The sequence below is a fragment of the Larus michahellis genome, chromosome 3 (assembly GCF_964199755.1).
Source record: "Larus michahellis chromosome 3, bLarMic1.1, whole genome shotgun sequence".
NCBI lineage: Eukaryota > Metazoa > Chordata > Aves > Charadriiformes > Laridae > Larus > Larus michahellis.
In genome coordinates, this window is record NC_133898.1 from 125895750 (window position 1) to 125919722 (window position 23973).

Sequence of the window (23973 nt, forward strand, 5' to 3'; positions counted from 1 at the left end):
TGGTACCTCGGCGCGTGCCAAGCGCGTAGTGGGCCATGCTACTGCGCGTCGGCATTTAGTGGCTGGGACGTTTACCCCTTTTGATGAGCCTGAAACCATCACGGCAGGAACTTAAATAAATTAGAAATAGAAGCTGAAAGTAAACAGTAAAAGAGCTGCGGCAGTCTTTTCTTTCTCCGCGCTACTATTTTAATCCTCCTGTGAAAATCCGGGTAAGTAGATCGCCCCCTTGTAAAAATGTTTCCATAAAACAGACAAACCTTTGAAACTGGATCTTCTAAGAAGGCTTTGTTTTTGTAGGACGTGACTAATGGGTAGATGCTCCTGTTGTCAGGACGGTCTTCCGTAGCATTGTGCTGTTTTGATGCACTGCTACTGTTATATCTTGTTATATTTCCTCCAGTGTTTACCTGTGGGGAAACAGCTCTTTTCTGTTTTCAACAGAATTTTTATATGTTTCATAGGAAGACTTATTTATACTTCTAGGGAATGGAAGGTTCTTTAAAAGACTCTCTGAAGAACCGTTAAAAGCAAAGCACACGTGAAGTAAAATCCGTAAGTTATATTAAAACGTCAAGTTCAGTTTCAGTTCCCAGAAACAAGGGCACCAAATTTTTGGTTTCCTTTCTTTTTTTTTTTTTTTTTTTTTTTTTTTTTAGGGTTTTCTTTTTGGTTCTTAACCTGCCTCGTATTCTGCAACTTGGCAAAAATCTGAGCCCCCTGACTCTTAGTTTAGTGTTTATTCTGCTATGGAGAAGTAAAACGGTAAAAGGGAAGAAAAAAATGGAAGAGTTTATTACTTCAGCTGCTTGTGCGTGTGTAGTTATTACCTCTGGTAGCAGAAAGGGGTAAAAAAAGGTTGTGTTTGGTATCTTAAAGAGTATTATCCTATAAGCATGTTAGAATCGAGGAACATATCAGATGCCATACAACTAAAATTAACAAGTATTGAAGCTTTACATTTTTGTAGTGTCTAAAAAATCCCGTATCCATTGCAAAGGAAAAGGAAGCGGCCGCGGGTGGGTGTGGGTTTGGTTTTTGTTTTTTTGTTTTTTTCCTGAAACCACCATGCCGGTGCCTCGCTTGCTGTGTGTGGGAAAGAAGTTGGCAGGAGTTACGTGGGAAAACAGGGAAGGCAAACCGAGATAGGAATAGCTTCTGAAGGTAGAAGGGGTGTACGTGAGGGAGGAAGTAGGTGCATCTGGAACTTGATTTTTCAAGTAGCGCAGTTGAGTTTGCGTCTGTCTCCTTCACGTTCCGCCATCAGCTCCGACACAGCCTTTTGCATCAGAATGGAGCAGAAAGATTTAATATCTGTCTCTTCAATGTACCGCGTCTTGGTTGCGTCTCTTCTACTTCTCGTGCCGTTTAGGGAGCTGGTAGTTACTCGGGAGTGAGAGTTTTAGGCGCAGGCAGGGAGGGCATCTCAACGTGGAGGCAGCGTCCTGCCGCAAAAATTGGGTTTTCTTCCTGCACTTCGTTGTCTTCAGAAAAAAAGTAAACCCAATAACCTTTCATTTGTGATTGTGGAATGCTTGGTGATAACACTGTGAACAAAATAAGAGTGCATTTAAGATGATAGGGCTGGCATCCTGGCATTTACTGCTCTCTTACATATTTGATGCATTTTGCATTTAAAGTCTCGGAAAGAAAGAAAAAATACTGTTAAATATTAAAGGACCAGTAAGTGAGAACGAACAACATACTGTGGTGGTGATAACTGAATTCTGTTTGGTTTTATATACCTTGTATCATTAGAAAAAAAGTAAACTTTCCTGTTAATTTACTTGTGCACCTTACTTTTAAAAAAATAAATATTTTATCCTATATAAGCAATTATTTTGAATCAGTGATGTTTTTGATATTATTTTACATTCCAGTGTAATGTGGTAATGAATAATTCTATTTTTATATGTATTTCCTTTATAATATCCAGGTATTTGCAGTTTGTAAAATATTTGGTGGGATCTGGCTTGTTTGCTGGGCTGTGCTTATAGTCCTGGGAAGGATCGGAGATGATGATTCATGGACGTGCGCGCTCCTGCCTGATAGAGGAAGAGTTATTGGAGTTGTCCTCATTGCAGAGATGCTGTACAACGCGTTGTAAAACATGAACAACTCTTTAATGTGCTGATAGTCTCAAGAAGAGAGAGAAATCATAAGACATTGCCCCAGTAGTTCTCGTTGTGCTCTTACATGGGTCAAGGAATTAATTATCATTAGAATTTCAAATGCTGTGTGAAGAATACTGGATATAATCTCATTATCAGATAAAGGAAAAAAACCACCCTACTATATAACTCTTCAGTTGTTTGTAGGTAAAATATCTTTTTATTTTATTGCAGGGTAGAAGAATGCTTTTGTAAGGGGATAAATGATGCATTCAGTCACCTGTGAATATCTGAATCTTGCTTATAAATAAAATTTCACTAATTTTATAAGAAACTGTAGTGTTATTTTTGGTCTGCGGTATTTGACTTACAGTGAGTATATTTTACTGTACAAGTTCTCTTACTTTAAAATCTCAAGTTTAGGAGGAGAGAGAACATTCTTTTAGAAATTCTGTGGTTCTGTGAAATGCCCTGAGGAAATATTTGAAAGCGTCGCGAGTTGTCTTTCTCTGTAATGATGTAAGAGTGAAATAGCTTTTTTTTTAAATTTTGATATGCATGTCATGGTAAGATATTTTCAGTGAGCAAACATTGGGCTCCATTGAGACCATTTTGGAATTAACAGCTCTAAGTTTTAAAGATAATTCAGCCAAAAGTCAGATATGGAGGGACTGAAAGTAGAGCAACAGTTAAACCTTGAGAACGGTTAATGGCTTTGATTTCATGAGACTTCCACTGGTGGATGATTTCATTTTAAAAATACCGTGTCTGTTTTAGGATGCTGGAGTGCAAATATCACATACTAGACCTGAGCTTGGTTGTTCTGATTGGGAGATTGAGCTTTCATGAACTCTGTGATGTGCAGGTGTCCAAGCAACTGTAGACCATAGCTCTCCAGAACTAACAATAGTCAACTACAACAAACAGCACCTTTTTCTACTTCATGTGATGAGGGGAAGCCACGTAGAGTAAGAGACCTTTTCTTTTCTCTCGACTGCAGTTCAACTACCCAGGGAGGTAGGGGTTAGGGAGGGTTTAAGCTCTCTAGACTCGCTGAGCTGGACTGATTAGGGGTGGAATTTGGTTTTGACCTACCCTAGTTTTGGACACTAAAAGATCTTCGTTGCTCTAGCAACCTGGTCTAGTGGGAGGTGTCCCTGCCCGTGGCAGGCGGGGTGGAACTAGATGAGCTTTAAGGTTCCTTCCAACTCTAATCGTTCCCGTATTTCACTGGGTCTTCAACAGCTTCTCTGAAAGAGTGCAGCTACCAACAAGTAGTAAATCATAGAATCACAGAAGGGTTTGGGTTGGAAGGGACCTTAAAGATCATCTAGTTCCAACCCCCCTGCCCTGGGCAGGGACACCTCTCACTGTCAGCCCCACTTGGACCTCTTACATGTTTCAAATTAAGTACCCCTGGGTCTGGACCTGAAGCACACCATCCCAATTTCAGCTGAATAGTTTCATAGCCATTTTGGGGCATTGCATGGGAAATGCCCAGGCTCTGCAGTGGGTTGGGGATGCTACAAACAGAAGGTCCAACATTCAGATTTTCTGCAGCATCTCCAGTCTCTCTCCGTAGGCTGGCGACGGCCACGGCCCGTCCCAGGTCAAGGGAGCAGTCCCAGCTTCAGCTGCATGGCTAGCAGATAAGGCAGGTGTAGAGAGCAACCGCTGGTATTAGAGATGATAATGCCTTGCAAAAAGCCCGTTGTCACGATTTCTCATTTAACAGCGCCTGTTGACGTGTTGTGATGTTATATGAGCACTGTCATCTCTTTATCGTCTCGTCATTTAATCTTGCAGCGTAGACTTTAAGAGCCCCCTGTATATCGTTATGCATAAAAATGTTTACCTTTCATTGATAGTAGTTCCTTCCGTATCTTAGCACTGGCATTTAGATTTGAGATAAAATACAGGTTGGCATTTTACATTTTGAAATAGTTATTTGGTAATTTCGTAAGCGAAGAGGGCTGCAAATACAGAATTACTCCTAGTAGTGCTCATGCTACAGCTTTGCCTGCTCGTTTTCCAAATGTTCCTGCAAACTGGATTTTCCTCTGTTTCCTCAATTTTTCAGTTTTTTCTCACTGTGTGCTTTAATATACATGCTTGCAGCTGGTTTGTTCCTTTAACCAGATTGCTTTGGCTTCTATTCCTCGTGCCACACTGAATGATCCATTTCTGTACATACAGGTGTATTAAGCTTGATGTTGTTATTCATATTTTTTTATTTTTCTGGAGACCACCTACTTTTTATTTTTTCTTTTTAACTCATTTTCATAACCTTGCGATAAACCTCTTTCTTTCAGGTTTTCCTTAGGAGATGCTCGCAGGCCGCTCCATGAAAGTGCAGTGCTGGTGGAAGACATCGTCCACACTCAGCTGATAAATCTGGTAAGAAAATAGCTTATAAAATGGTCTTCACTCGAAAACTCCTTGGAACAGCCTGAAATTTTCACGATCGAATGACTAATAACAGATTGTTCTGGTTTTAGAAACAAATAAAACACAGGGATTGGGGGTGATGTTCTGTCCTCGATAATCCGTGGAAGCTGCTGTTAGGGTCGCAGATCGAGTGTGTGCACTTGGCCTACGGTTATATACTGCATTTCTGTGATACCTGCAGCCCCACCTAAATAATAAATAAAGCGCACGGGGCGGGGGGGGGTGTTAAAACTTCAAGTGGTTGAAAAGAAAAACTGGCTAGTCATCTGAAGACTTCATTACAAATTTTTTTTTATGTTCTAGTATTTGCGTTAGTGCGTTATTTGCTTAACATTTATATTCTAGTATTCTCACTCTTGGATGTTTGGATTTCTGTCGCAAAAAATAATGCAGAAATCCTGAATGCTTTTCCTTATTGAAAGCCAGTGAAATAGCTGTATGGGTGAGGCTGTTCCGAATCTCGTCTGTCAGAAGCAGCTCTAAATTCGCACCTCTCCATGGCTTGTAATTAAAATGCAACACCACCTCTTCAGAAATCAACGCTGATGTTTTACACTGTGGCACGAATCTGCATGTATATTGTATGTTCCTTATAACGTCCATACCCATACACGCTGGCAATTTAATTTGAAGAATCACCATGATAAGAAAAAAACCTGTTGTTCTGCTTCCCAAGCTACAGGTGACATATAAGAATATACCTTCCTGTACATTGGAACATATAATATGTGTATGGGACATAATATTATATAAATAATTCTGACACATGTTATAACTAATATTTACATATGATGAGTCCCTGGATCAGCCAGAGCTTTGAGCTGCAGGTTCCTGGGTCTTTTCTCTATAACGAGCCCTTTCGGCAATCAGAAGGGGTTTTTAAGTTTCAAGCTGAGTTCTGTTACTACATTAATTAGAATGAAAAACTTCTGTAAACTGAGAAAATTCAGAATGGGGCGGGCCACATATTATAAATACATGTGTGCGTGCATGTATATATAATATATATTTATATCTTTATATATATATTTTTATACATGTAAGATTCATATGTTTTGTATGTAATATTTAAAAATAAAAATATAAGTAAACCTCCCCCTGCCCACTGTTTGCCTGCAGACAGGCGCCTTCCTTCAGCTTTGCACTTAATCCAGCAGCCGTTCGGGGGCTTCCTGGATCGCAGTGAACGCTTCGGGGGCTTCCTGGATCGCAGTGAACGCTTCGGGGTCCCTTCCAGCTCCGGGTAGTTTCTTTCTGCTCCTACCTCCGAAGCCGGGCGGTGTATCCCTGTCTCCGCAGCCTCCTGGCGCCTTTGTGCTGTGGCTTCTTTGCTAATTATGCTCCTCCTTGGTCTGTCCCAAACGAGCCCTGCGGCTCCTGGGGAGGGGACAACCTCTCTCCCCTCTCCGCGTGTTTAAACGTGCTGCTCCATATATTTGTAATTCTTATTCTAGCTCTAACTACTACAAAATAACGTTTTCTTTTTGGTAACGACCCCCTTAATTTCATGCGAACCGATGGCTGCGGCTTCGCTCTTCCTTTCGCAATGATGTGGTGAAGAGTCTGGGCTTTTACGGCCCGCCGAGGCTGAGCTGAGCTTTCCATCAAAACCCACGTTTGGAGAAAATGCGACCTGCAGCTTAAATCAAAGCCCCGGCACTTACTCGGGGAATGACCCTGACCCAGGGTTAACCCTGCGCGGGGTGTAGGAGCGTGTACCGTTTCCTGACAGAAGGAAGAATGGGAACGGAGCGGCAGATAAACAGCTTTTCTAACCTTTCCCCTCCCAGCCCAAGACAGCACTTTATTTCTGAGGAAGTGAAAGTATCTTTAATAGCTCATTGCTTTGACCTCTGACATTCACATGCCGGAACTCTTAAATCAGGAGCTTTTTACATGCTCCGGGCTTCTGATAGGGATTTTTGCACATTTGTCATCCTTAATAACGGCACATCCTTACCGAGCTGTTACTATGCAGTTATATTAAATTTTCACTTTAGAGGTAGGTGTTCGTGTGGGTATATATCCAGTACTAGAAAAAAGCTATTTTTATAATCGAAGCTGACTGCAGATGTAAATTTATTGCCTGCTACCTGGATTTTGTCGTATTACTCATGTTAATGGAGCACGCAGTTCTCATTATGTATTTTAATGATTTCTTCTCAAAATTCATCTCCATTTTGCCATCCGTAATACATGTAGAAGGCTGAACTGTAGAAATTGCTTTTATGCCTGCAGTAAAACTGGCATGTTGCATGGTAAACATTTGTAAGAAGACTTCATGTTTGTTGATTAAGTCCAGGTTTGAGCTGCTGAATTAAAAAATAAGTTGCCAGTGTGATTACCTTTGACTGGTTGACTTTTGATATCTCGGAGGTTTATAGTTCCAGCTTCCTATTTTCAAAGTTGATCCGAACTCTCTTAAATCAGGGCTTGATTTGGACAGATTTATACGGTCATTGCTTCAAACCACTATATACTCCACGAGGTCCGGCTGCTGTAGCAGATAACTGCACTAATAAGTCAAATTCTTGAAAAACAGACTTTTTTTAAGTCTGCATCACGTTTTATGATTTTGTGCGTTTTAAACAGTACGTACACTGCCTTACGTTAAGTGAAATTCTGCTCGAAGTATGTACCAACGTGTAGAAGGCAGTGAGCATCTCTAGAGGATGATTCACGTCACCCTAAAATTAATTTCCAAGTTAGATGAGATGAATCTCTTAAGGAATTTATTTCCTCAGCTGACTAAAAAAGGGATCCTTTGTCGGCTGGCTGGGGTTTGAATATTTAGGAATATCTAGGAGAGAGGCGTAAACATTAAGAGAGAAATTCCATCCAATTTGTGTCAGAAAGCTAGCATAAGTTTGACCTTTTTTTTGCATATCTTGCAATTATAATACATGTTTTGTTATTTGCATATCAAGCAACGTAAAACCAAAAAACCCCACCTTAGGATGAAAAGATTGTGTACATCTTTTGGTCAAGCATAATGTACTTGAAGAGCACAATGAATTCCAGTTTTAATTTGAAATCAAATTTGCTGTTGACTGATAGTGTTCCTGAACACTCATCTATATGTATTTATAGATGCCTTTATGTTACCCCTAAATCTGTATTTATTTATGTGTGCTGAGACTAGAGGTAGCAGGCAAGGCTATATCGTTCTTTATGGATAGGCACAAGTAGTAGATGTCTGTGACGAGGAAAATTGTGCCGACAAAAAAGGTTCAACAGGGAATACAAGATGATGTTGTGGCCAGCAGGAGCAGGGAAGTGATGGTGCCTCTGTACTCGGCACTGGTGAGGCCTCACCTCGAGTGCTGTGTTCAGTTCTGGGCCCCTCTGTACAAGAGGGACATTGAAGTGCTGGAGCGTGTCCAGAGGAGAGCGACCAGGCTGGTGAGGGGTCTGGAGACCAGGGCATATGAGGAGAGGCTGAGGGAGCTGGGCATGTTTAGCTTGGAGAAGAGGAGGCTGAGGGGAGACCTCATTGCCCTCTACAACTCCCTGAAAGGAGGGTGGAGAGAGGTGGGTGTTGGCCTCTTCTCCCAGGTGAAGAATGACAGGACCAGAGGGAACGGTCTGAAGTTGGGACAGGGGAGGTTTAGGTTAGATATTGGGAAGAATTCCTTTACTGAAAGAGTGGTCAGGCACTGGCACAGCCTGCCCAGGGAGGGGGTTGAGTCACCATCCCTAGAGGTGTTTAAGAAACGTCTAGATGTGGCACTTCAGGGCATGCTCTAGTGGCAGAGATTGTAGGTTGTTTGGTTGGACTCGATGATCTCAAAGGTCCTTTCCAACCATGAAGATTCTATGATTCTATGTTGATCAGAAGGGGACAATCTTTTAACTTACTTACCATTTGAAGTGCAACGAGACCTCTTTTAGTTCATTCTTTCGTCATATCCAATACAATTTGCAAACGCAGGAAGAAGATTTGGAAGCATAATTTTTATTATAATCTATTAATATCTATTCAGACCCTTAGAAAGGGATCTCGATCCTGCTTTAGGACAAATCAATATTGTTCAGCACTTTGTCAAGAAAAAGAGGCTGTGTAACGAGGAGAAATGGAATAGGAATTTTTCTTGGTTATTAAACTACCATTGAGAGGTTTGGCATCAGAACAGCTGAAGTCTTGCACATACATGCATGTAAAAGCATCTGGAAATTGTTCCATGTAATATTTAAGAGAGAGGAAAAGTGTCTTCTCACCTTCACCGTCTCTGTCCAGAATTTTTGTGATGGTGGGCTGGATCATCGGAATATGTAGTATTATTAGACTAATATTAAAACCTAAAGTTTTCTCAGTATCTTCTCTTGATAGGGCTGTAGCTCCATGTTCATACTTCAGATGACATATTCAAAGGCTGATAGGCGAGAAGATAATGCTGTGCTACTTAAATCAAAAAGGCTGTTAAGGAATTACCTTCCTTGTGGTGGGAATGTATCAACTGGGCATTTGTTGTCAGCAGTTTACTGTGTAAACTACTAAGTAAACTACTAGTAAACTACCAGCAGTTTACTCTCGAGGCATGCTGAATATGGTAGTCGTAGCACCGACACCTGCTTTCACAGAATTTTTATTGTTCAGTTTAGCACTAGATGTGAACTTCAGTCCTTTGCGTTTTGTTTCTGAGATACCGAAAGGCTTCTGGGAAGACTAGATCTGTTTTTACAAAGTGAAAGACATTTTAGCAATAGCACGGAGTTCAGCAATATAAATATGAAGAATTACATATATGCATACCAAAAACACAGATGTACTTATAAACAGCAGAGCCCGAAAGTCCCTATCTGCTGGTAAGTAACCTCACCTGTCCATGAAAGACTGGCTGCTCAGAGGGAAGGCAGCATCGCAACATCCTTGGACTGCATCCTTTAAATGTTTTATCCACTGGAATTCTTTGTAAAGTGTGATAAGTCATCGCGGAGACTGTCACGAATGATAGAATTCACGTTAACAGGGTTGTGGTTTACTGCCTGTCAGCGAACGTGTGTCTGCTAGAAGATGGACTCTGATCTCTTCAATTGATGTCCAATGATGTAAGTCAAAGCCACTCAGTTGGCTTTTTTAGAATGCAGTAGTGTCAATTTAAAGGAACTTCAGTTGCCCCAAATCGTGTCGTACATGATATCTGTTGGGATTTTTTTGATCACTTACTTTTGTCTTCCTATGGAAGAATTGAATTTCATACCACTTGTACTACTGCCTAATCCTTTTTAACATTCCACTCTTGCTTCCTTTGTAGGAGCATGACGTGTTACATACATACGTATACAAACACTTTGCATGTACACAAAAATAATTTTAACTTCTTCTGGTTTATTACTCTTGGAAATTACTTGGCTGTTACACGGATAACACGGTTAATTCAGAATCAGTCCTTTGGTCTCAACCTGAAGCACAAGAACACAGGTCAGCAGGTGAATAATCTATATTGGAACACGTAGATTATTTTAAATTGTGGCAGTAATTCATAGTAGAACACTCTAGAGTGAGATGCAGAGATTCAGCAGTATGTCAGGTCCTGAGTAAGTCCATAGCAAATCCATCCTGTGGAGCGAATTGCTTTTTATAGTAGGAGCTTAAATAAAGATCGAGTAGTCATTTGCCACCACTAGGAGAAGAAATGGTGAAAATACAGAGACAACCATAAGGACGGGTTTACTGATACGAAACACCAAGTACTTCATCATGATAAGCGTGAATTTTTTTGTTTTCCAAGGGCTGTGCATGTTCTGGATGAACGTGGTGTGCTTTGTTCAGTTCCCAGCTTCATTCCTGCAGCTGTTAAACCATTTTATTGCGGTTTATTGTGAAGGAGAAGGAGGAGGAAAAACTCACCTTCACTTCCCCATCCAGAGAAAAAGACAACGGCAATGGGCGAGGGGAGCAGGAAGAATGAGGATTTAAACAGAAACTGGGATAGGGCTTTCCTGGTTCTTTGCAGCCTGTTCCTACAGGGTCTTTTTTTAAAACCAAATCACACTCGTGTGTTCATTCACAAACTGGATTAGTCATTTTAATGTATGTCACCTCTATGCCATTCTGAAATCCTACACTTCCAGGTTGGTTTACTGCGTTGGTGAACTGTTAGACTTGTAACCTTTACGTGCATAATTGCAGGATTTCTGACATTCCTTTTAAGAAAGAAAGAAAGATTTGGAACCAGCTCGTTCATTAGCCGAAATTGCCCACTGATAAAAACCAACCGCGTGAAGCACCGTTCACTCTTGATCCCAAAGTTATGTGCAACTGTCACTTATGCCACCCTGGTAACGGGAAAAGTCCTTGTTTTATGAGTCTGTTTTAAAACAGTAATAAAGTTTCCTGTGCAGGACATTAATTAGAGGGGTTATCAAAATAAGACAAACTAATATAATTTGCGATTGTACAAAATAAAGGAAGTTGAGGGTACCATAGGGACCTAATGAATCACAGGATGGAAACAATCTTCTGGCTAACTAAACATTCGGACTTTGTGTGAAGTCATAGGGTGTATATACAACTCGGCAAACCGGAACACGCCGTGTGTTTACACGAATGGGAGAAAGGAGTTCACAAAAACCATCTGGGAAAAATCCTCGCCCTATTCATTCTGCTCCTACTGGAGAGTAAATTAAACAACACGCGTACGTTTGCGGCAAACCCATGGCACACCTGCCCTGGAAGAAATCAAACTGGAAAATAAGTCTGTAATATAAAAAATGTCCTGGGTACCAGCAATGTGCATTTGTTAGCGTTGCTCATGTGTGGTGGAAGAGACTTTATCTCTAGCAGGCGGTTTTTAATCCTTCCTTTTACATCATTTAAATGTGGTCACTATTTAGATGATGTTAGGGGTAACCTAACACTATTTAGGTTATGTTAGGGTGGGTAGAGGTAAGTTTTTTCTTTTTTTTTCTTTAATTGAAATTGTATCTTCGGCATGATTTTTTGCGATTCGTAGTGTTTCGGTTTTTTTGAAAGCTTTTTATGCGACTCTAAAAGGAAGGGCTGGTTTGCCGAACAACTTCTTTGTTCAGTTTGCAGGATAGTATAGAGTAGGCTTTGTCATTCTGAGTATACATGTTTTTCTGTGCAGGGAAAAAAATTGAGTCGGCTCAACCCTTTCACGGTCATTCTGTAGAGATCAGATGCTATTACTCCTGTACCAGCGGAGCTCAGTGGTGGTGTGTCTGTCATTCGCGGGTGAAGACCTCACTGCTTTAGAAGGGCCCACTTCATACACAGATACTGTTTTCTGAATTCCTTGTTAAAAAAAAGTCTTTTTTTTTTTTTTTCTTTTCTAATATTTCTCGATTGGCAAGCGCTTGACTTTAGATTACGTCAGCAAATGGACAGCGTTTTGTCTTTAATAGGTTAGAGTATTATAAAAATGTTTTTTTTAAGGAGGCATTTTATGGAAAATTCAAATTGGAAACGATGAAGTCTTTTGTCTAAATTTTGATGAACTTTTACCTTTTCTTCATTGGTAATTTATATGGAAAGTGATGTCCTGAGTTTTCTACTCTTAACATTAGCTACTGATACATTCAGATGTATTTATTCTAGAGCACAGAATCTACTTCAGGAGAGAGTTCAGGAGTCCCAGTTAGGGATTCTGGGCGCTCCGTGTGCTTTCTCTAAAGATGAGAGACTTGACGACTGACCTGGCCAGATGTTTTCTTTCCCATGGATTTTTTCTGCAGAGTCAACACGTGCTATGAGACAGAGCTGCTGCTTTTTTCCTGGTCGTGCAGAGACGCTGCTCAGCATCCAGCGGTGACGGGCTTCACTGATCTAACAAGAGGAAAGGCTAAGATACCGTTATTAAGAACCCTAAAAAAATCAATCAGAAGGAAATGAATAATTATGCCCAACCTAATTATAGCGAGGTGTTCAATAGTGAAGAAAAAAAATCCAAATCGCCAACGAGATTTAATGGAAAAAGCAATGTGATCAATGGTTTAAAGATTGTCCTGTAGCGCATATAAAATATAAAGAACGAAGGTAGTGCAGGTAGCTATAATCCCAGTATTTCCCGATTTTCTATATCAGTCTTTGGGCCTTTAATAACGATGACATAGATTTATACACAAACATGCATGCATATGTATGCGTCTGTGTGTACAGGTCTGTTTTTCCCACCCTTAACACATCAGATTCCTATTTAGGCTGTTGAGCAAGAGGAAATAAGTACGTATGAAATTTCACTCATGGGGGCTTTGGAATCTATGGCATTCTTAAATATATATGTACTCAATTACCTTGGCTTCTGGGGCTTTTGTGACTCAACTGATAAGCTGATCCCAGCCTGAGTTTCCAAAATAAAAATATATACTCTATTTAATTGTTATATGTGCTGTTAGGAGTAGAGCATGGGTTAATAGCTGGTGAAATCTCGGGTGAGCCGAGACATTCCGTGTACAGACAGACGGTGTTCCAGGGTGTGCTGGCTACTTATGTAAACGTTCTCCTATCGTTTTGCTGGAGCCCTGTGAAATTCTAGGTGATTCGCTCTTTAGAAAAGAACAAATGAAGTTAAGAATTTGAAGAGTAATCATTGGATTTTTATTGCCCAATATGCTGCAGTCTGGTAAATCAATACTCTGCCCGTGGTTTTACTCTCTAGTCTCCTTTAGGAGTGAACAGCCTTTTGCCAAGAGGATTTTTGATGTAGCCTAAAAAATACCTCAAATCGTTCAGCTGGGCTGAAATGAAGGAGCAATCTTTCTGTCTGTGAAAAATCGTAGTTACATCCCCAGGTCCAGAAGTCAAATGGAAAACTGATATTCGGGGTTTCTTTCTTTCTTTAACTTGTTTGTATAGTTTAAATTGAATATTGTAAGTGCAGGAACCTGTGTGTAAAGTCCATATCTGCACGCAAAGACCCTTCTCATCTAATAGTCCGATTCTGGCAGCAATTAATAAACTAAATGAGAAAAAATTTAGCAATGGTGTGCAACACATGGATATTTGATTAGGAAGATGGACCTCAAGTTAACTTTGAAAAGCATCTGTGTATCTTTGAAATCAGCTCCAGAATCCAATAAACAGTAGAGTTTTAATTATAGTTTTTATCATACTTGCTTTGTTTCAAATAATTGTCCAAATATGTTAAGTGTCCTTGCCTGGTGGAGGGTAACATTCCTTCTGCTTTTCCTCTGAAATCCTGAGTGGATTCACCCGAATAAAGGCAAACAAACGTGTTTTTCTGTACCCTAGGTAATGATGCCAGGTCATCTGTCGCGGTCAGGGGAGATAAAGGGGCGCTTCTAGGATGTGACTCTTCATGGCCTAACACAGTTATTTAACATGCTGGCCATCCATTTAAAATCTGGACTACTTAAGCGAAGTGAGAGACATCTCACCTCTTATGACTCTCGGCACTAGCTGTATTTTTTTGATATTTAGTTTTTCCTTGATTTTGTCAAACAAAACTGCAAACTTTAAGTTGTGAAAGACACAAGCTGATTTATGGATGTCTGTGGCGAAAAGGAGAGTAGTGTGAAATTCTGCATGGTCTTTAAGTGTAACTCATAAACCTTAAAGGTCATCTCAGAGTGTTTAACAGAGCAAATTCATTGTAGTTTTTAAATCACCTTATCTGATTTCAAACAAACCTGATAGTTTCAGAATAACTTTTTTCTAGGAAGATTGGCTTGTTAACAGTGTTATGCAGTTACAAGGAAATGTGGTCACAGCTGGTTCTGGTTTTTTAGCTAATCCACCTGATTGGAAACAACAGGTTTTTGGTATTTTTCCATTTCTTACACTGACACCTAGTGTTCAGAGGTCTTGAGTTTCTAATACTGCACGTTGTTATTAATAGATAACTGTCGATACCGAAGTTCTCCACCTTCGTCAACACCTTCCATTTCTGTCCTGCCTGAAAAGAAAGCAATCACTGAAGGCAAAGGTGTTACCATCATTTGAAACAAATTTACTTTGGATCTACAAATAGTACACCACTACTGGAAAACTTGACAAAAGCTGTTTTACTTCTTGAAGGGACGCAAAATTTGTTTTCTTACTGTTGAAGTGCTTTAGTTTTGGCAAATACGGCTCATCTGTGTCTCTAAGTGTCACTGGCCAACAAAAACAGTGATAACAGCAGAAACCTTTAGATCGGTATTTATTTAATTGTGGGGGATGTCAACGCTTTTTATTTCTGTGTTCTTTTATCTTCAAGACACGAGTTTTGCCTGATAGGAGTGTTGATGGTAGCAGTGTCCTTGAGTAGGCAGAAAATAACTTATACACAAAAACTGGCACAAACGGTCTTTTCTCTCAGACTTGAAAATAAGTGGAGCAATTGAAGTATGGCCTGTAACCTGTTCCTGCGAAAGGCTGCTGCTGGCAGAGTAAAACTTACTCTCTGACTCTCATACCTGAGTTTTTTTTACATTAACTGATGATCTTTCCGCATAAAAAAATGATACGTTAAGAGTTTCGTGTAGCTGTATCTGAAAGTGTCAATGAATTTTTGTGTTTTAGTGGTGGTTTTAGGCAGCAGTGACGATTCACTGAATACTCACCTAGATGATGGCCACCTCTTGAGGAAGCCCTTAGTTCTTACCCAGTTTCCTAGAAGGCCACAATATGGGCATAAAAACAACCTTTTCCCATCAGCTGTATTAGCCAGACGTCACTGGTTAATTCTACTACTTTAGGCTGAAGCTTTCCTCCCAGAGATGTCTTTTTTGCTCACAGACCCATCACCCTCACAATCTGTAGATTCCTGTGCTATGAAGACTCCAAATTAAAGGAAAAATATTTGTTTAAGAGAGCTGTGTGGCTGGTGTAGGACTTTTTTGCATGAGGTAATGGAGTTGTTGGCTTGGTCAGAGGACGACATAAAGGAAATGAATTTGAGAAAACATCTCGGGAGCTCCACACCAAGTGACACAGGGGTGATCTTCTCGAAAAAGTATATGCTTTGCAGTCAGTCCGATTTAGCTGAATTATGTTCAACATGGCTGGTGAGTATGGTGGACTCCATGCAGTAGTTATATCTGTGATTTACATAAACATTCCCAAACTCAGTTCTGTTTTCATACATTCTTCCTTTAAATTCCAACACATAATCTGCCGGGTTAGACTGCCTGTTTTCCTATATCTTGGGTGAAGGCACTGTACTTCTCCGTGTGCACGTGGCGTATTAGACACTGTATTAGGTTATTCCCTGTCAATAGTTTTACTGCTGTGAACCGGTCGTTGTGGGCTTATCAGAGAAATGATCAGAGACAGCAGAGAGAAATGTTGCTTGTAGGATATAGTTTATTTGACTTCTTCCAGGCATTTATTTTTAGGGTGAGGTGAATTGGGACCCAGCATGGTGATTTCTGTCTTGTGACCATAAATGATGCCCTGGGTGACCAGCTCCGATGTAGACATCTGTGTTTAGTCAGATAACTCCCACCTGAAAGATGGGATAACAAAAGCTTCAAAACAAACAAACAAAAACAGATCAAGAGGATAATTGGAACTTCTCTGATGGCAAGAGGAGATGATAACAGTGTCAAAAGCAGCAGAAAAGTCAGAGAAAATAAAGACATACTGGAGACCCGGATTTCTGGCCAGGAAGAGGCACATAGTGTACCATATATGAAGAGTTATAAGGGAGGGGATTTATGAAAAGTCAGGTTGGAGCTGATCCAAGACAGAGTTAGAAGAGGGGAAGTCTGTGCTTTAGCTGAAAGCTGCATGTTCTGTGTTTTTTCACAGATGAAGGGAGAGAAAGAAATGGGAAAAGATTTGGAGAGACAGGCTGGATTGAGATACGGTTTCTTTAAAAGAGAGGATAGGCTGAGGACGTCTGTACACCGTGAGCAAAAGTGCCAGAGAGCAAAGAAAAATTGAAGACTAAGTAGGCAGGATAAGATGCATCTACTGGGGTGGGTCAGAGTTGAGAAAAAGGCCAGAGGTTTATGAGAAGGTGTTCAGGAACAAAAACTAGGTGCAACTTTGTGGGAATGCATATATTCTCTCTTGTAGCAGAAAAATTATGGAGCTAAAAGGGGAAACCCCCCCCATAAAAAAAAAAAGAGGAATAGAAAGCCTGAGGTTCAGCAAAGAGTTGTTCAAACAATTGAAATTAAGAAAGGTGAAAACAAACCTGTAGTGGAAGGAGTTTGGAAGAGGATGCCATGACCCTCTCTCAAAGTGTTCCACAGCAAGAGATCAGGAGTAACTGAAATGAGAGGCAGAGAGGTTCGAGAGAGAAACTGTGGGTGGTGGACTGGAGCTTGCAGAAGGTCTGGTCTGGAGAATGAATTTGGAAGTGGCTTTACAGGACATTGGGTGCTGATGACAGGGTAGCCATCAAGAAGTAGCAAATGGAGTGAGAGTCAGCAGATGTGTTGCTCCCAAACTGAATCTCAGATAAGGCCAGAGAAAGTAGGTGGATAACAATGAAGCAGGTGGAACACGGCCATCGGTGGCACCGTGCAGGAGGGCACAGGACTAAGAAGAAAGGGAGAGACAGATTTTACATTTCAGTGAAGAATTCATGGTAAAAAGGGGAGGTCTTGTGACGAGTGCTTATTCTGTGGACATCACCATACACAGTCTGGATGCGTGCATATTTGCACCATCGCATACAAGCAAGCATATATGCATATAGATACCAATAATGAGCACTTGTATAGCAATACACAGCCTGATGCTGGTATATCAACTTCCATATACTCACAAGATGTTGTTCCTAGCACCCGTTCTCACAATACGCCGTAACTACATTTTTTATAATCTCCCATTCTTGAATATCTTTTTACATTGTTTGCCATTTTCCTCTTACATTGTGCCATCGCCATTCCAAATTAGGGGAAAAAATTGGCTCACTTTACTGATGAGACGTTAAAGTACACAGAAGACGAAGTCGATTTCCCCCATGTCAGGAAACAAATGAATGGCAGAGCTGAAAAAAGTCAACTAGTTGTAGCTGAGAGGGAAGCTGTGCAAAGCTATTTTATATTGATGGTCTATGTCTCAGCCAATTGGGTTTTTATTTGACAAACCAAAGGTGTAATAACTTTTATTGTAAGAGGAAGAAAAATACATCAAGGCTAATAAATAATGGAGGACCTACTAGGGATATGCATAAATGCGTATCCTGTTCCTATGTATATACAAGCTTAATTGTGTCCCTTTTAATTTTGCTGTTTGATTCAACGGGATTGTCAGGTAATCGTCCTATTGAAAGAACAGAAGAGGGTAAAATTTCAAATAACTTTGTTAATCTCTTCTGGCTGTTAAAAGAAAAGATTTATTGGTATCAAATTTTATTGCGTTCTTAGAATTTAGGGATTGATTGGCTGCTAGTTTAGCTTACTTGTCTCTTCCAGTTAGAAACCCAAACACAACAGAAGAAAGACATCGCATTGAAGCTGACATGCAACAAGTGAGTGAAAGTTCACTTGGCTTTTTCTCTCGGCACCAGGTGCAAAAGTTGGCTAAAAGTGCTGTGGCAGGCAGTTATTTTAAAGCAGTTTCTGGTTTAGTGTTTTATCAAGCCCAGGAGTAAAATATTCTGCAACTACTGCAGTTTCACAAAGCTGCTTTTTAAGGTAGAACTCTGAATTGTTTAAGTAATTAAAATGGCCCAGTACAAACATTAATCATACCATAGCCATTAATGAGAGGGTTTGCGGGATTTATGGAGGGCTGTGTATGATATTTTAAAAGTGTGTATCATTTCTTTGTTTAATACACCATGCGCTTGCATTCTCCGAATATGCCAGAGGTTCTCGAAATCTTGAGGAGTATTTGTGATTTTCTACATCCCCTCTTAGAAACGCTGGAGGAGATGTATTAATTTCTGGGCAAAGATGACTCTCACAGTGTCCTGATTAGTGACTCCATTTAATCTGATAGGATTTTTCTCGACTTAATCTGGTAGGTTGTTTCTGGAATAGCTGCTCCATTACAGCTTTATAGTATGCTTTAAAATAATAATTCTCTAAACTGCAGCTTTCTCAAAGCGGGAAGGTGGTGGCTCCATGATGACATAAGCTCCAGAAGTGTAGAGTTCAAGCGGTTTGCATGTGGGATTGCCAAATAACAGGGGTTTGGTTTGTTTTCATTTTATTACACCGATTCTCCTCCCCAGATGTCTTGGATTTCTGTGGTACCCCCCCCTTCGCCTTTGATGCTTGCTCCTTGTAACTAACAATTTTTATTAGTCATCCCGCTAATACTCAACATTTTTACTCAGCACCTGTTGTCTTCAAAGCACTGTGCAATAATAACTAGTTAATCCTCACGCTAGTCCTGAATTTCACTGTCGTTCCCGTTCAGGTGTGAAAAGTGAGCTCGATGACTTGCCTAAAATCGTGTAATGGTTTTGACACCTGTAGGAGGACTTAGTCTGCCCGTCCGTGTCTGCGCTACCCAGGCTGATCCTCTGGCCTCTCCACACGTCGAGCTTGTGGCACGCCAGTTATAAATCGAGCATTTCCTTTTGGTTAATGACACATTTTTACCCGGATTGCTCTGGAATTTCAATCCTGGACCTTGGAGAAGAACTATGCTGGAAGGAGCCTCAAGAGGTCATCTGAGCCATATCTCTGATCTTGAACTTATTTTGGCCTTTGTTCAGGAAAGCTCTTAAATATATAGCTATAAATGTATACCTATGTGTATATATACAATTATTTATTGAATCAGGTCCTATTTTTGGAAGGATTACGGATAACTGCCTAATCAAAGGTTGATGTAAGCTACCGGCAATTGCTTTGAAAGAAATACTTGGACAGAATATCTTGATTGACGTTGCCAGGGGAGGTACTAGTACTATAAAGAAATTTATACTGGGGAAGGTGATGCTAATGTTGTGACTTCTGGAAGTATCGCTTCCTTTTCTTTCTTTTCCTTTTTATTTATTTATTTATTTTATTTTTTAATGGACCTGTAGCAAGAAGTCTATTCGCTGCCTCCAGTAAGGTACTGATTTTGCTTCTATAATAAACCCTCAGCTAGTTTAACTATTCTTGGCCTGTCCATCTGAAAGCTACAACTTTATGGAAACAGAATGAAATGAAGTGTTCTCTAATTTGTCACAAATCATACTTTAAACTGGAAATCTAGTCTGACACTGTGGTCTTGATTTGTATGGTTTGCCTCCCCTTTTTTGTTGCTGCAGAGCAGTGTATGTATTTGCAGGCTGGAGTTTCAGCCAGGATTTTCAGTCTTAACTGTGAATTTCCTTCCTTTAACAGGTTTAAAGCCAGCCTTTCAGATTGCTTCAGTATAGCTTTTAGAACTTGAATTTCCTTTGTGTTCATTTTGGTCCTTTTCCAAGATATATCCATGCATCTGAAACTCCCTCAAATCTCTGTGTATGGGAGCAGTTACAATAGGAGGTGGTGGCATTTCTGTTCCATTGCTGTTAGCGTTGAGGCAAAACGATGCCTGATTTCAGTCAAACACCGCAAGCCTAAAATTCAGGCTCTTGCTCAAGCATTACAGGGTTCATGTCCTGCTCAGAGGTCTCAATAATTACTGTAGCTGGCTGGAGAACGACAATTCCATTTCCTGAAAAATGTAGGGCTTTTGACATTCGCTTTACTTTTCCATCAGAACAAAGCTAAAAGCTTTTTAAAAAAATTGTCAAAAATCTACTGAGATGAAGAGAAGTCTTATCTAGTGTGTAGTCCAGAGGGTAGGACAACAGCGTTGGAGAGGAAAGACCAATGTTCAAGTCTCTGCTTGCTGGAAGAACGTTGACTTGAACCCAAGTGTCCCATAGCGCTGAGTGAGGGCCGTAATATAAGACTGTTGAATACATCTTTTGATGTCATCATTTAGCTCTATGATCTTAACCATGGACCTGTGAAATACTGCTCGGTACCTGTATACAAAATTGTTTGTTTCAAGGAATATGATTTTCCCGATGGAAAAATATTTCATTTCAAGGTACTGACCAGTGATCGTGATTAAATTATTCATATATTTCACATGGGCATTTAATCCCAGATTATTTGTAGTTCAAAAATTCAACTTAATTTTTATAAATCTTTTGCTTCAGTTATAGCTGCAGGGTCTCATAAAAGCTTGACTGCTTCGTGTTCATTTGTTTTTAATGGTAATTAATTCATATTAGTGGTGAACTTCATTACTGAAAAAAAGTTATTTTAAAACTTTTGCAGGTTTAAGTCAGTTACTTTATTGTAATACAATACCAGATGCAGCGGAGCATTTTCTGCACAGATTATATGATTCAACGTTAGACATCTCTACCGTAGTCTGATCTAGTGATGGGATTTTTTTTCTTAGCGTATGCAATCCCCTGATATTGCTTATAGAGGAAGAAGAAGGTTTCCTCGTTTAAAGAGAGCTTGCTTCTCACTGCATTTGTTCTCCATAGTTTCACGTTAGGATAGTTTTTGAAAAGGTCATTATGGAGAAAATTTGATCTGAGCAATTTAAATCTGAGTGGAACAATGGATGTTCTTTCTTTTCCAAAAAAAAAAAATCAGTGGAGTTGTTGCATCAATATTACGCGTTTGCCTGTTTGAAGTCTGTCACGATTCCCTGCTATATTCTATTATCGTGGGTTGGTGACCTGCATTAAAGAAAGAAAATGTCCATCTTCTCCATTAGAATAAAGTCAGTATTGTGAAGTTTATTTTCTTCTATACGTCGTGACGAAGAAAAGACATTTTGTTTAATTCCAAAAAGCAAATATTGACTTCTTCCAAATTCTTGCTGAACTTCCCACCTATTCTAACATCTGCAAAAATGGCCGCAGTGCTGGAATTTCTGAGACTGTGACTGTTCACCTTGCATGTTGTGCTTGTGTGTGTGTCTGTCACTTGCTATCTGTCATCCTGGACTGTAAGCTTTATGTGACAATGTCTTTTTTTTACGTGACTGTGTGATGGCCAACATTGCAATGCTGTGACCCGCCAGTATCGGTTTCATCTTGGGGTCTGCTGCTAGGGTATAAATAATAAACAGCTGAATAAATGTATAATAAAAATGAAAAAATACATGAAAAAGGGATTTATTGTTTAATTTAACATCTAAGATATTAGATTTTCAAGTTAAGGACTTCAAATGACTCCTAGTAGGCCATTGTTGTGACGTTTTGGTATAACTATGGTCTAATATAACTAAGCTGTCTAAGCTGCTTAGGACTTTCTCTCGTGGGACTGTGCGTGACTGAAGCAGATGATCAAAATCATGCTAATGAAAGGGTTACCTCTCACCGTTATGCGTGTTGTGTGTATGATATGTGTACTTGCGGTCATGAAAATACATACACACCTGTTTTGGGGAGAAGAAACGGGATATTCCTTGTTCATAAATTTAAATAGTTATTTTGCTCTTGTCTGCTAACTACAGCTCCCGCAGACCTTTTTGCCCTGTACACTCAATAGACGGGTAAGAGGTATGTCTGGTTGGATTTCCGTATCAAATCAATCCTTCTTAATCGCATAGTTTTGAGTTGTTTTTTCTTTCTTTTTTTTTTTTTCTTTTCTTTTTTGGGGGGCGGGGGAGGGTGTGGGGGTGTGTGTGTGTATGAGCATTTAGGCCCTTCAGCAGTTAATCTAACGAAGGCTTAACGTTATACAAAAGTTACAGATACAGTGCAGTTCTGGAGGACGGTTAACGCAGAGTTTACATGTCATATTTGAAGGGAAATGTAGTGCCGTTACGCCGCTGTATGCAGCGCGTTTCATTAGTGTTGGAGACAGCAGGAGGCTATTTTGTGGAAATGTTTCTGTCACTGTCAGTAGAAACATGCCTGTCTGGTTGAAAAATAGCCTGTGTCTTGCCAGTTCCCTACTTCTAAGCAATTGCAGTAGGAGGATGTTAATCTTAGCCTGTCACAACCCATTTCGAACCTAAATTTTTACTAAACTTCCAAACGCTTCAGTAATATAAGTACGGGAGACGCGACTCTGTTCTTGTGCAAGAGCTGCTACCGTGCTCAGATGTAGGGAACATTTTAATTAGTTTTTATTAGTATTTAGTGTGTGCCGGAGCTCCCAGCCAGGCTCTGCAAAGGGATGTGAACCCCGTAAGGTTGGCTTGAGTCAACTCGAGGGCACTGGATCGCAGAGCTCTGTCTGTCTGTTTTGCCGACTGTAGACTAGCAATTGCATGCAAAAAAATGATTTCTGGTGTATATGTTGGAGATATCCGTGCCTTTTTGCAGCAACCCTGAACACATCTTCTCTTAAAGTGACGTCAGGGCCTTTTCTGGGAAGATCTAGTTGCCTAATGGAAAATGTAGTTTCTTACATCCATGGTTATTCTTCGAAAATACATTTGTGTCAGAGGCTTTTGCTCTGACCCCAGGTTCCTTTTTGGGTTTTATTTTTTTCATTGCAAGCCTGGACTGATGGTTACAAGCTGATTTTGGTGGATAGGTTGTTGGAAATGTATTTGGAATGAGATACTTCAAGTCCTGGTCGATAGGAGACGGTATGCGTGATTTCATGACGAGGAGAGAAAAGTAGGATTCAGGTCTGGATTCAGATACCTAAATTCACGTCTGTGTGTGTGCGTCTATGTGTCTGCTATAGATACTCAGGTACACACTGAAGCAGAGTCAACTTTTCAACTCTGTGAACATTTACTCTCCAGTCACCTAAATAGTCCCCAGGCTCCTTTTACTGTTTGGGAGCTTAGGAAACCTACATACATTATAGATGCATAATTTGAGGTGTCGATCTCCAGCTGAATTCTACTCCAAAATTCCCATTGGAAACCCCTGAAGTGAAGAATCATAGAATGGTTTGGGTTGGAAGGGACCTTAAAGACCATCCAGTTCCAACCCCCCTACCATGGGCTGGGACACCTCCCACTAGACCAGGCTGCTCAAAGCCCCATCCAGCCTGGTCTTGAACACCTCCAGGGATGGGGCAGCCACAGCTTCTCTGGGCAACCTGTTCCAGTGTCTCACCACCCTCACAGTAAAAAAGTTCTTCCTAATATCTAATCTAAATCTCCCCTATTTTAGTTTAAAACCATTACCCCTTGTCCTATCACTACACTCCCTGATAAAGAGTCCCTCCACGTCTTTCCTATAGGCCCCCTTCAGATACTGGAACGGGCTATAAGGTCTTCCCGGAACCTTCTCTTCTACAGGCTAAACAGACCCAGGTCTCTCAGCCTTTCCTCATAAGAGAAGTGCTCCATTCCCTTATCAATGCTTATAAATATCTAAAGGGCAGGTGTCAAGCGGATGGGGTCAGACTCTTCTCCGTGGTACCCTGGTACCCAGGGACAGGACAAGGGTTAACGAACGCAAGCTAGAACACAGGAAATTCCATCACAACATGAGGAAAGACTTATTTACTTTGAGGGTGGCAGAGCCCTGGCACAGGCTGCCCAGAGAGGTGGGGGAGTCTCCGTCTCTGGAGAAATTCAAAACCTACCTGGAAGCGTTCCTGTGCCACCTGCTCTGGGTGACTC

The 23973-nt window shown here is 40.5% G+C and overlaps 1 protein-coding gene across 1 annotated transcript in view; it reads left to right on the top strand.

The window, feature by feature from the left end:
* SUPT3H (SPT3 homolog, SAGA and STAGA complex component) overlaps positions 1-23973 on the top strand; it is a 292661-nt gene that overhangs the window by 147673 nt on the left and 121015 nt on the right. The window contains 1 exon segment of the mRNA XM_074582049.1: positions 4424-4508. Coding sequence (XP_074438150.1) covers positions 4424-4508 — 85 coding nt within the window.